A 14,159-nucleotide genomic window follows, 5' to 3' on the forward strand; every position below is an offset into this window, starting at 1 on the left:
TATTCTACATTTTTAATAGCTTATAGTATTAGTTTTGTCTTCTGTTTTAACCTTGCATTTTCAAGAAATACATTGCATAGTTAAAACAATAGCAATCATATCATCGTATCTGTTGAAGGATGGCATATATCATATTAAATGGTAAACCAACTTTGATTTACAGATGTGTGCCAGAAAATCACAGATCGTTTGCTTTGGGGGTTCATATGCTCTTTCTACGACTTTTAGGTAAGTTTAAAGCTTGACAAAAGAGATTTCATGGTAGGAATAATGTCAATCTAAGAACTATAGATTTAAGGCAGGGGTGGGCTGCTGGGTGTTCGCAGGGGTTCAGGGGAACCTCTAGCTAAGATTCTGTGCAGTTCAGAGAACCCCCAAATCCCACACCTGGCTGGCCCCACCCACCTGTCCCCTCCCAGGAGTCCCAACACGGCCCCATTTTGGATGCAGGTAAATTCAGCATGGAGGCTTGGGAAGGGCAAAAAACGGACCTACTGGAAGTTTGGGAAGACCAGAAACAGGCCTCTTTCCAACCTCCAGTGGGCCTTCAGAGCCTGGGGTGGGCAAAAACACTCCCCCCCACTGCCACGGTGCAGGAGGCTGACTAAGCCATGCCTATCATGGCCACGCCCACCCAGTAACCAGGCAGAGAACCCCTTGCTAAAATTTTTGAAGTCTACCCCTGATTTAAGGGGCAGACCAAATTTGACCAAAAATCTGAGACTCCTTCCTGTTGACTTTTTTTCTTCAAAGTACACATGAGTAATAGTTTATTACAATACTGCCATTGTTTTGATCTATTAGGTATTATGAGGATTATAGTAGAGAGAGAACTATTCCAGTTTTCATTATTATTATTGGAAATCCATCCCTTCCTGGTTGCTTTGACGATCATAAATTTGACTGAAAATCCTTCATTGAGAATTTTTAGCCCAAATTTCCATTTTTTCCTATGCATTGCTTTATATGAAGCTGCTAAAAACAGGAAGATAGTTTTTTTTCTTATCCCCAAAATATACTATGCTTCTCATTTTGCTCCTTATAATAAAATGTCAAACTATGCAATACAATTTTACTACAATATGTTATAATTCTATAGCATACATTCTTTATTTTCAAAGGCCTCAGTTCCTAAATAGTCTTCTTAGTTACACCCTCTTCTTCTCCAAAGCAAGTGACAAAAGTCTGTATAGCTTTCTCTAATCTCCACAAAATCATGTTGTTGTATTAGCTTCTCTCTTGGCCAAAAAACTGGGCTAAGTGAAACTATGCACAGAGACAGCAAGAAATTGCTGGCATCATTTCTGCCACATTTTCTTGAAGAAGAAGAGGAGAACAGATTCTAGGTCTTGACCCAACTGAAAAAGATAGTATTTTCTAAAAGGAAGCTGATCTATTTTCTGAAGGTCAAATAAGGAATCACTGGTAGTTACATTGCTTTTATTTATTTTATTTTATTTATTTTATTCGATTTTTATACCGCCCTTCTCCCGAAGGACTCAGGGCGGTGTACAGCCAAGTAAAAATCACAGTATAAATATTAAAAGAAATTAAAACAAACATATTATAAGGTGGCCGAATTTAAAACAATTTAAAACATTAAAATATAAATAACCCCAATAAAATTTTAGGCCAGTCCCGCTTGAGTAAATAGGAGCGTTTTCAGCTCACGGCGAAAAGTCCGAAGATCAGGCACTTGACGTAAACCAGGGGGAAGCTCGTTCCAGAGCGTAGGAGCTCCAACAGAGAAAGCCATACCCCTGGGGGCCACCAGCCGACATTGTTTGGCGGACGGCACCCTGAGAAGGCCCTCTCTGTGAGAGCGTACGGGTCGGTGGGAAGCAAAAGGTAACAGCAGGCGGTCCCGTAAGTACCCGGGTCCTAAGCCAGGACAAACTACAGCCAGGAAAACGTATTTCACAATTCAGGAAGAAAGCAATTTATGCTTTCCATTAAAAGAGACTGTGTATCAGAAAAACTGTATAGGTCAGTGCTGGCAAACCTTTTCTGCACCAAGTGCCAAAATGGGAATGAGCACATGCAGTGCTGGAAACTGGAAGAGCAACAGGTGATTCAGTGTGCCACTTCTGGCACGCATGCCATAGGTTCACCATCATTGGTATAAGTAGTTCCTGAAGAACATCAGTAGCTAAGGAAGCATCAAGGATTTATTCATCCTAACTAATTCTTAGACCCACCCCTAATAATGAGATTTAAAACTATAAAGAGATGTCGAAGAGACACAAAATCACCTTACTTGCAATGTTGACAATTTTATGTGAGACCACATGAAATGTTATTGTTTGTTGATGAGAATTTGCAAAACTTAGGAATGAGATTGCCAACATCTTAAATATTTTAGCCACTTTGAAGATTTTTGAGGGGTGGTTTAGCTCAGTGGGGGCAGATCCGGCCCATGAGGTGTTTGGATCTGGCCTGCAGGGCTGCCATGGAAACAGTGAAGGATCGGCCCACGGTGCTAGTGCCACCGAAAAGACAGGGAAATGGAGCTCACGTGCAGCCCTCTCTAGCTCCATTTTCATTGGAAGAGGGTTGCAGGAGGCCGTGGCAGCCAAAAACGGAGCTCGGGAGCCTGCTTTCGCTGGCAGAGTGCTCGGGCCACCACAGGCGTCCCTGACAGGAGTGACGTTGAGCTGGCAATGCCCGCCCTGGCCATGCCCATCCTGGCCCCCTGAGGTCAAACACAACCCTGATGCGGCCCTCAATGTAATTGAGTTTGACACTCCTGGTTTAGCTCTTATGAAACCCTTGGGGTAGGAGGGAGAACTAAAAATGGCTAACTTTAAGGCATTTTAGAAAAATATACAAAAATACATTAAACGATTTGTCTACAACTTCAGCAAGAGGTTTCTTGTTGCGATCATTTGCACATTTACATTTATAAATCTCTCTAGATATTTATTTTCTTTTTTTTATAGTTTCAGTCATCTGTAGCTGGTATCTTGTTATAATTTTGTATCATTCCATCTTTTGCAGGCACTATTCCTGGCCCGATCCTTTTTGGTATCTCAATAGATAATTCTTGCACTCTCTGGTCTATAGATAGATGTGGACGTAAAGGAGCGTGTTGGACCTATAACAACACCAAAATGGCATATTTGCTATTTGGTATAAGTAAGTGTCTTTGTTTTCCTTAAAAATGATGAAGATATGCTGAAGGGATCAACAGACACTTTTATATGCTGAATGAATTTACTTCATTCTCTCATTTCTTTGGTTTGGTATATAAACAAAATATGTGATAAAACAGTCAGTGTTTTCTGATATTCAATGTCTAAAACAGTATTTCTCAACATTGGCAACATTAAGATAGGTGGCCTTCAACTCCCAGAATTCTCCAGCCAACCATGCATGGAGAGGAGAAGTAATTTCCTTTTGTGCATAGAATGGAGTTTCTTGCCCTCTTTTGGTAGCTTAAAATAGGTCACTTAATGACCGCACTTGGGAGAGCCACATTAGTGATCATTGAGCAAGGCAATCATGTGGGCATCTCACTTAATGACTGCAATTATTTATGACTGTAATGGGAGGATCCATTATGGTCATAATTTGAGAGCTACCTGTAGTAAGCATCACTTCGTAAATTGTCTAACTGAACCAATTTAAGCACATAAGCATAATTATTTGAAATTTATATTGAAACAATCTAATATTAATTAATTACAGGCTGAATGGATCATACACTAGTTTGGCAGTTTTAATCAAAGAGAAGTGTTAATTGGCAGAGATCAGAGCATGGGAACTCCTATGTAATTTGCAAGTCTTGTTTCTTCAGACTTTTAAACAGTGCAGGTCCGAACTATTGTCATGTGATTAAAAAATCTACTGGTATAATGGCAGCTTAGAAGGTTGTGTTTTTTTCCCTCTTAAAGCAAGAAGATAAATTAACAGGAATGTTTAATTTATTTTTTGTTCAATTTATTTTTGCAGGTGCATGTTCCAAAGCAGTTTCTCTAATTTTTACTATCGTAGCATATGTGTTATATAAGCCTCCCCCAGATATCATTGCAGATTCGAAGGCAGATCAAACAAGCAATTCAGTACGTCTTTGAATAAGGAACAAACTATTATTTCTAGAGAAAGTCAAAGAAAAAATCTCAGTGAAGTCCAATGGCAGCTGTAACTTCTGAGTACCAGCACTGGAGGACTCTGAGCAAGTCATTTAATTCTTTTTTTAAAAAAAAATAAACACTTTTACTTTAAATCCATTTTACTTCAAGTGTATCTCAGTCACATGAAACTTTTTACTCTCTCAAGAGAATAGTATGATTTTTGTAGTGTAGAATGTCTAAATATTTTAACCCAAAATCAACTTTAGAAACTCATTTAATTGGTTGTAGGAGGATAAGCAATTTCCATGGGACATGAAAGTACTTTTATAAGAAACAGCATCTCCAATTTTGGCCTGTAAAAGGCAAGCTCAATCTTTCAATCTGAGTGCCACCATCTTGCCTGTTAGGACTCAGGACACTGAGAGGATTATGGGCCAGGATTAAACCAAAATGAAATAAAATTAAATCTGTTAGCATGATTACTAACCAAGTAGTTACTAATTTTTCACATTAATACATTTTAAAATTATACCTTTATGTATTTTATTTACCTCCCCATTTCTACTCTGGTAAGTACTCAAAGGCAGCTTTCAAAATTAATGTCCCCATCTCAAAATATCAGATTGCTCAAGTGTCTATGAAGATTCTCAATCATCCAGGTCATGGTTGTCTTAAAGGTGCTTTTTCAAGAGGCAACTAGACTTTCTGGTTTTTCTTTGAAGATGTTTTGCTTCTCATACATATGGTGGAATTCCACACCATACACTCAGAGCTAAAGAAGCTTCTTGGGTGAGAAGCAAAACGTCTTAAAAGAAAAATTGCCCAAGATTAAAAACATTTACTAAAATTAATCTTAGTATGTGCACATAAACCATTGAACAATTAATTTTCTAAATGCTGAAAGAGTGGAGGCCAATATTATTTCCAAGGAAATACACTGTATAATGTGGGAACAACACAGAACTGAGGTCCAATTCTACATGTCACAAAAAATGGCTTTTTAAAGGTCATCGTCAGAAGAGCAGTCCTTCAGATAGTGAGATCCTAAACTCTATAGGATTAGGGGGATCAATGCCAACACTTTGGGGGTTGGGTTGGACTAGAAGATCTCCAAGGTCCCTCCCAACTGTTATTCTGTTACTTTAAATTGTGCCAAGTAACAAACAACTGGCCCTATGCAGATATTTTGATATAGGTATCATATAATGCTTGAGTCAAAAAAGTCTAGTTGTCAGGGTTTTTTGCTCCAAATGCAATTTCTGGATATTTTTCAGAGGTAGGCCTACATTAAGTATATGGGAATAGTCACGATAGGATATAATCAAGGCGTGGATAGCCATTATGAAATCTGATTGGTTCAGAACAAGTCCCAGCTGATAGATATAATTATTCAGAGGTTTACCTCAGCTACCATGTATGAATCCAATCATAGCTTAGAATCAAAGACCATTCTCAGATTGAAAACTTATTTTTTCTATGGGAAGTGGAACTCCACCTGAAAGATTCCCATATGCATTTTCCTATTTACCAACAGTATCACCATCTCCTCCAAGTTTTACTTCAGTATATTTTTCCTTATTCAACCCTCTTGTATACTTGGAGTTGGGTGCGATAGATGAGGATAGTTTAAGTTGGTCAGCATGACACACTCTTTTAAAATTTCAGCTGAATTTCCCCAAGAAGGAACCCTGAGGATCATCAAAGATTGTCAGCCCTGATCTTGAGCAGTAGTCCTCTGACACTACATCCTAAACATGGCCTGGCAGTACTAGAACTATTGTAAGTGATGCCTTCATTGCCCAGTCTTGCCAGGCAGTCTAAATGGATGTCATGAGATTCAAGAAGTCCAACAGTTTATACTATTTCCTTTCAGTTTCTGATGTAAGTCATCTACCAAGGGAACCAGTGTAGTTTCCTTACCATGACAAACTGAAAGTCTAATTCATATAGAGGTAGAAAATTAGTATCATTCACTTCTGTCTGAAGTTGTAAGACCTCTATCTTCTTGTTCATCTTTCCCGAAACTAGAATATTTGACAATGACCTATAATTATGCAGATCTTTCATGTCAAAGAACTTTCTCATTAGTAAAAGCATTATTACTTCCTCTTGCAAAGAGATACAGATCACTTCCTTTAAGAATTGATCCATTTACTCAGTCAAGGAGAAGTCCAGGATTATTATAGCAAATTTAATCATCTGGAAGCACAAATTACAGATTATGCTATTGCTAGGTTACAGCCCTAAGAGCTGCCCTAAAGGTGGTATGAAGACTGAGATCTAATCAACTCAGTTCATTAAGAACAATGGGAGTAACCCACACTGAACCAATAACTGTTTCACCATACTCAGAAGTCAAAACTGGAGTTCTCCAGAATTATTCAAAATGGTCTTGGGCCATTTCCAAGGACTTGATGAACTGTGACTAAGACTTTCAGCACTGATGTATTAATTTCAGCACTCATAGCATTTCAAGTATTCCCTTGATTCATAAATGCTAAGTGACATTTTGGCCTATATTTATAAGAAATCTCTGGCTGCAGATATCATGAGAGACCATTGTTATTTGCATTTATGAATACTACCCTGTAGTATTTGCATGGAATACTGCCCTGCTATAGTGTTCATCTACTTCATATTGTTTCATATTGTTATCCGAGAATGGTTTGGATTGTCAGTAGCAAATGGGCAATGTAAATAAGACTGTTGAATGGCAGATTTAACTGCAACATGTAAACAAGATACTAGATCAGGGAAAGCAGCTATAATCTCTCTCTCTCTCTCTCTCTCTCTCTCCCTCCCTCCCTCCCCGTCCCCTCCCTCTCCCTCTCCCTCTGTGTGTGTGTGTGTGTGACTGTGTATGGCTATACATACATACATACACATATATATACATACATATATATATATATATATATTCATAGGTTTTCACAGGTATAGGTATGTAGGTCTTGGCATTTTTGGGTCTTTTCCCGTGAAAAGCTGAGAGTATCTTGGCGACGTTTCGACGAGGTCTCGCTCATCATCTTCAGGCTGGTGTCTTCAGCTTGAGAAGCATGAAGTCAGACACCAGCCTGAAGATGATGAGTGAGACCTCATTGAAACGTCGCCAAGATACTCTCAACCTTACACGGGAAAAGACCCGAATATGCCAAGACCTACCTACATACATACATATATACATATGTATTTCCTGTTCCAATGTTCAATGTATACTAGTCACTGTAGTCATAAATGATTTTATAATGGTGACATATGTTCTCAATATTTTTTTTTTGAGAATATGGGTTTATTAAATTAATGGCTGACTCTGTGAACAGTTTTGTAACTTTTGTATTGCAAAATGAAAAGTTGAGAAAGAAAACCATATAACCTCATTTTAAGCAAGTTAAAAAAATACGGAAGAGGTGCTTTCAATATTTGAACCTTGAGGTATGTACATACAGTAGTTGGTGGCTGCTCCAGCATTCTTACATTTCAGAGATGTGCCTTTGACTTCTGCATAGAAATGTGATACTGCACTTTTCAAATTGCTTTGGAGCTCCCCCTTATGATTTAGAAAAGGTACTTAATTTTGTTCCAAAATCATTCTTTTAAAAGTTGCTAACTTGAAAGTTGCAGACAGTTCATTATTAACCTTGTTATGCATATTTTTCTATAGAGACTATTTTTGTCTGTGTTTTAAACCTTTATTTCATAATATTTAAATTTCATAAGTGTTTGGAAGCATAGTTATAAATAATGACATAGCATACTGCCCAACTCTCAACTACTGTGAATATTGAATAGAAGGAATATCATAGCATTTTTTGGCCTGCCTTACCCCAAATTAAACCTTATATTTGTGCATTTGATGAAGTGAGCTGCAGCCAAGAAAGCTTTTGACTTTTAATAAAATGCTTTAGTTGGAAAAGATGCTACTAAACTCCTTCTGATTAATGTCACCAAAGACTAACACAGGTTTCTTCTACAAGATAATCAGATTGTATTGCCAGAAAATCTTCTGTGAATATGAAGACATTCTCTCTTCCATAGAAAACTGTTCTATCTGCAGTCAATAAGCTATTCTTTAAAAGTTTCGAGAATGCAGCTCCCAGTCTTCTGTTGAGTGCTGACATGTAGTATGTCAGGAATATGTTTTCTGAAACAAAGAAATAAAAGGCAATAATGTATGCAAATAATCTGAATGGACAGCGTTCAACAGTGTCTAAATACTTTTTGCACAATATTTTAAATGAAAGAGGCATTTATTTTAGATAATCATGCAATGTAAATGGTTTTGAAAATTTACTTTGTTCAGTGAGAACCTATGTAATTTATTTATACTGATTAAAGCACTTTTCAAAGTTGCCTTTAATGCATTTGGATTGTGGACTCTATTATCCTTGCAAATGACTAACCCTGGAGATAAAATGGAAGATAGGAATATATGTGGACACCACACACGATGTCTGTGACCCTGTCTTGGCTCTGTAGCACCTAAACAACCATTGTTGTTTTATGGACTCTGTTATCCTTGCAAATGATTAACAATGGAGATACAATGTAGGCAATGGAGTATTTGTGGACACCCATGTGTCTTCCAGACTCTCCACACCATGACTTTTAAAAATATATGCATTTCAAATTCTGAAAAATGAGAAGTTACATGCAGCTATCTTATCTATATCATCCATGTCTATATCTTTCTTTGACTCTTACTATGCCCCATAGAATAAAATAAGGGGTAAGTGCAGCTTAGTGCTTTGTTTGAAGATGTTTCTACTTCAGTGGTGGGATTCAACTAATTTAACAACCGGTTCTCTGCCCTAATGATTACTTCCAACAACCAGTTTGCCAAACTGCTCAGAAAGTTAACAATCAGTTCTCCCGAAGTGATGCAAACTGGCTGAATCCCACCACTGGTCTACTTACCCAGAATGACTATGAGTAAATATTGACTTAAACTTAAGTTACCTTCAGTGGTATCCCTGGAATGTAGAAAAAAAATATCAAAATGGCAGCCACAATAGAGTAACCAAAGTTCTACCAATTTTCTTATGTATGTCACATGCAACACACACAAAACAGGCATGGCTTTGATTATATCACAAAGACCATCATCTTTTTAAAACATACCTACACCCTCCTGGCCACCTTAATTCAATCCAACACATTACACCAACTCTGAAAAGTCTAATTGTTGTCCTTGGCATGATCATATTTATTTGCCATTGTAGTAGTTGATTCAAATAAAATAGAATTAGTCTTGCAATTATAATATTGATATATGTCCACTTGCCTTTCATTTTTATTTTACATTTTTATTTTAAAAAAATGTGACCAAATGTATTTTTCTTGGAAAATGATTAGAAAGGTAAGAAAGCCCAGCGTATGTGTCTGGGGTGGGATTGGGGAGGAAGCAAAGGAATTATTTCATCCATCAATGAATATACATTCAGTTTTATTTGGAGATATTTTTTTCATCTAACAAGAAACGAACAACTGGATCACAGCACCTTGGAACAACACCAGAAGTAAATATGTCTTTGCATATGCTTGTTTTATACCACAGGTGTCAAACTTGCATCGTCAAGGTGTCATTACGTGATGTATTATGACTTTCCCCCCCTTCACTAAACAGGGCGTGGGTGTGGCTAGTATGTGATGCATCCGGCCCACGGCCACGAGTTTGACAGTCCTGTTTTAGACAAAAGAAAGGCACTTCCATGAGGTGCCATTCTGTTACCCAATTCCTATGCAATGGTAACTGGAAAGCAAGCAGTTCTCAAACTCTCAAATCACAGAGGAAAAGAGTTTCATTTTGCCTTGTGCTGCACTTTTGAGAAATGGAACTTCCACCTGGTTTTGCAGTCTAGATTTGAGGAGATACTTTGCTTCAAACATCTTAGCAGAGAATAGGGGTGAAATGCTCCCGGGTTGGACCGGATCGCATGATCTGCTAGCGACTTTGGTTAGTGGTTCGGAAAACCGGTAGCAATCGTGGTGCAAGGTTCTGCCCACCTGCCCGGCTGTCATTACTTCTTGGTTTTAACCAGGAAGTAATGTGTTTTGTACCATCTGCACATGTGCAGAAAGGTTTTGTAGAGGGGGTGTGCGCACATATGACGTGCGCATGGGGCGCGTGCACTTCCAAACTGGTACGTAAGATAAGTAGATTTCACCCCTGGCAGAGAAGCCATCTCTTTAAACTTTGCATGACTCTACAACTATTTATAACACCAAAGTAACAAATGAGCTGTTTCCCATTACTGGTCAACAGGTGGTGCTATTGCCTCTTGTAAAGTTTGATAACTATTTAGGATTTGTTCATTTGCAAAAAATCTCAGCAAATATAGTGCATATAATATTTTCTCATTAAAGTTCCTACCATTTTTTAAAAATCAAGGCTTTTCTCTAACAACAACCCATCCACCCCTGTCAGATCAAAGACAGGTTACCTGCTCAACTTCAGCTCTGCACTCAAAAGATGCTGAGGAAAGGGCTAAACTCAGCATATATGAATAACAGTTGCTGTTCTTGCAGTTACTATTGTTAATATCTCTTGGGATCTCAGCATGCAGCAGCAGAAGTAACTGTTGACTCATTGACCGAAAGCAAACAAATCACAAAAATAAACAAAACCACTTCTGAATTTTCACATTAGGAAGGAGAGCATGGATCCTAAAAACAAGAAATGTTACATTTTTGTCAAATATTGCTATTCTGTACCACCCTACAAAATGTTTGGAAATTAATCACCTAGACAAGTCTGAAATTCTGTACATCACTGAGATAACTCTCTGAAACAAAGGAGACTGGTCAAAAATTGATGTCGCGAGACTCAGGGTGATCTGCTATAACCGATTGGAAGAATTTCAGAAGCCATGTTCTGCGTACTTTCCTTAACTGTTGATTCTTTGCAGTCTAATGAAAAGAATTAAATAAAATGAGGCTTAGCAATCTGCCCATTGACATCATAATGCTCCAAAAGCTGAAGAGAATGGGACCAGGTTTGCTGTTGGGGGAAAGATGCTGGGAAATGAAAGATGTTGAAAAATGATCAAGGTCTATGAAAGAAAAAAATCAGTAACATTTTCCCTCCTAAACTTAACAAGGTTACATCAATTTTCCCTCTTGACTCTATAGCCCTGTTCTCATTCCTGGTCTCTGTGTGAAGTAGCCTAAAGTTATTAGCTATGCTGATATAGTCCGGTTTCCGGCCTGGTCACAGCACTGAAACAGCCTTGGTCGCGCTGGTTGATGATCTCTTGAGGGCTCGGGACAGAGGTTGTTCCTCTGTCTTGGTCCTATTAGATCTCTCAGCGGCTTTTGATACCATCGATCATGGTATCCTGCTGCGCCGACTCGAGGGACTTGGAGTGAGGGGCACTGTTCATCGGTGGTTCTCCTCCTACCTCTCCGACCGGTCGCAGACGGTGTTGACGGGGGGACAGAGATCTACCCCAAGGCGCCTCTTATGTGGGGTGCCGCAAGGGTTGGTTCTCTCGCCTCTTCTGTTCAACATCTATATGAAGCCGCTGGGTGAGATCATCCGTGGTCTTGGGGTGAGTTGTCATCTATACGCTGATGATACTAAGCTCTATATTTCCACCCCTAACCACCCCAACGAGGCTGTTGAAGTGATGTCCCAGTGCCTGGAGGCCGTACGGGTCTGGATGGGGAGGAACAGACTCAGACTCAATCCCACCAAGACCGAGTGGCTGTGGATGCCGGCGGCCCGGTACAGTCAGCTAATTCCATCACTGACCATTGGGGGCGAACTATTGGCCCCCACGGAAAGGGCTCGTAATCTGGGCATCCTCCTGGATGCACGGCTGTCTTTAGAAGATCATATGATAGCCGTCACCAGGGGAGCCTTTCATCAGGTTCGCCTGATAGGCCAGTTATGCCCCTTTCTGGATCGGGCTTCCTTATGCACAGTCGCTCATGCCCTTGTTACATCCCGCCTGGACTACTGTAATGCTCTCTACATGGGGCTCCCCTTGAAGGGTACCCGGAGACTCCAACTGGTCCAGAATGCGGCTGCGCGGGTGATAGAAGGAGCACTTTTTGGCTCCCATGTAACACCCCTCCTGCGTAATCTGCACTGGCTCCCAGTGGTCTTCCGGGTTCACTTTAAGGTACTTGTCATCACCTTTAAAACGCTCCATGGCCTAGGGCCGGGATATTTATGGGACCACCTACTGCCACCATTATCCTCTCACCGACCAGTGCGCTCTCACAGAGAGGGCCTCCTCCGGATACCGTCAGCTAAACAATGTCGGCTGGCGACCTCTAGGGGGAGGGCCTTCTCTGTGGGGGCCCCTACCCTCTGGAACGAGCTCCCTCTGGGACTTCGTCAACTCCCCGATCTCAAGTCCTTCCGCCACAAGCTGAAGACGTTGCTGTTTCGAAGAGCAGGACTAGCCTGAATGTAGTTTTAAATTGGATTTTTAAAAAAAGGGGTTTAAATGAGGTTTTAAATTTGTATTTAAAAGTTAGAGCATCAATTGAATTTAACTATCTATTCTTTAGCTGTTTTTTATCTATTATATGTTTTCTGTTGTTTTTTTGTCTGTGAACCGCCCTGAGTCCTTCGGGAGATGGGCGGTATACAAATATAATAATAATAAATAATAATAATAATATAAAAGTAATCTCCCCTTCCCTCTCCTCCAACCTGATTTCAACGTATGTTAAAACTGTAGCATTGTCAGACCAGAGATGAGTGTTGGGAGTGATGTTCACCTTATTCAGTATTCACTAGCCATACTTGGCATAACCATTTATCTCCAGGTATTAGAAATTGGTTTCTTCCGAATTCTCCTTTTTTCTTAGAGTTCATTTTCTTTCCAAACTTCCAACAAGGGAGAAGAACAGAATTCCACTGTTTCGTGTGATGAACTAGGATTCTTCTAGTACTATTGCACTCAGATAATATTCTGAACTATACCTTTATTTTTTTTATGCAACAAACCTATTTTCCTTGTTACAGTATCCATAGTAATGGTCAACAAAATCAAAATTAAAAAAAAAATCAAAAGCCAACACAGTTCATAAACAGAGGGATAAAGTCAAGATCACGTGATGTGTTAATACTACTTTATAATGCCTTGATAAAGCCACACTTGGAACACGGCGTGTAGTTTTGGTCACCATTTTATTTATTTATTTATTTATTTATTCAAATTTATATACCGCCCTATCTCCCGAAGGACTCAGGGCGGTGTACAGGCATTTTAAAGACATATAAATACAATATAAAACAATTAAAAAACTGATTCTAAAAAGCCCGTAAATTTAGAATTAAAATATCAAATAAAACCCAATTTAAAACCAATAATTTAAAATCTAGCTCAGCCCTGCACAATTAAATAAATACGTTTTAAGCCCGCGGCGGAAGGTCCGGAGGTCCGAGAGCTGACGAAGTCCGGGGGGTAGTTCATTCCAGAGGGTGGGGCCCCCACAGAAGGCCCTTCCTGGGTGTCGCCAGGCGACATTGCCGCCGACGGCACCCTGAGAGACCCTCTCTGTGAGGCGCACGGGTCGGTGAGAGATATTCGGTAGCAGTAGGCGGTCCCGTAAGTAACCCGGCCCAATGCCATGGGCGCTTTAAAGGTGGTCACCAAAACCTTGAAGCGCACCGAAGCCACAGGTAGCCAGTGCAGCCTGCGCAGGATGGGTGTTATCACGGGAGCCACGAGGGCTCCATCTATCACCAGCGCAGCCGCATTCTGGACTAACTGCAGCCTCGGATGCCCTTCAAGGGAGCCCCATGTGAGAGCATTGCAGTAATCCAGGCGAGGCGTCACGAGTGCGTGAGTGACTGTGCATAGGGCATCCCGGTCCAGAAAGGCGCAACTGGCGTACCAGGCGAACCTGGTAGAACGCTCTCCTGGAGCGGCCGTCAAATGGTCTTCTAGAGACAGCCGTTCATCCAGGAGGGCGCCTAAGTTGCGGACCCTTTCCATCGGGGCCAATGACTCGCCACCGATGGTCAGCCGCGGATTTAGCTGACTGTATCGGGATGCCGGCATCCACAGCCACTCTGTCTTGGAGGATTGAGCTTGAGCCTATTTCTCCCCATCCAGACCCGTCGGCCTC

The 14,159-nt window shown here is 40.3% G+C and overlaps 1 protein-coding gene across 7 annotated transcripts in view; it reads left to right on the forward strand.

Annotated features, from left to right (window-relative positions):
• SLCO4C1 (solute carrier organic anion transporter family member 4C1) overlaps positions 1–14,159 on the forward strand; it is a 93,096-nt gene that overhangs the window by 34,702 nt on the left and 44,235 nt on the right. For 3 of the 7 annotated variants that reach the window (XM_058170367.1, XM_058170368.1, XM_058170372.1), the window contains 3 exons: positions 164–228; positions 2,998–3,135; positions 3,952–7,052. In XM_058170367.1, coding sequence (XP_058026350.1) covers positions 164–228; positions 2,998–3,135; positions 3,952–4,073 — 325 coding nt within the window. In that variant the 3' untranslated portion in view covers positions 4,074–7,052. Of the gene's footprint in view, positions 1–163; positions 229–2,997; positions 3,136–3,951; positions 7,053–14,159 lie in introns of those variants that run through there. The other 4 variants (XM_058170370.1, XR_009153584.1, XR_009153583.1 and 1 more) reach the window with 4 other exon arrangements.

This window comes from Ahaetulla prasina, chromosome 2 (genome assembly GCF_028640845.1).
Source record: "Ahaetulla prasina isolate Xishuangbanna chromosome 2, ASM2864084v1, whole genome shotgun sequence".
NCBI lineage: Eukaryota > Metazoa > Chordata > Lepidosauria > Squamata > Colubridae > Ahaetulla > Ahaetulla prasina.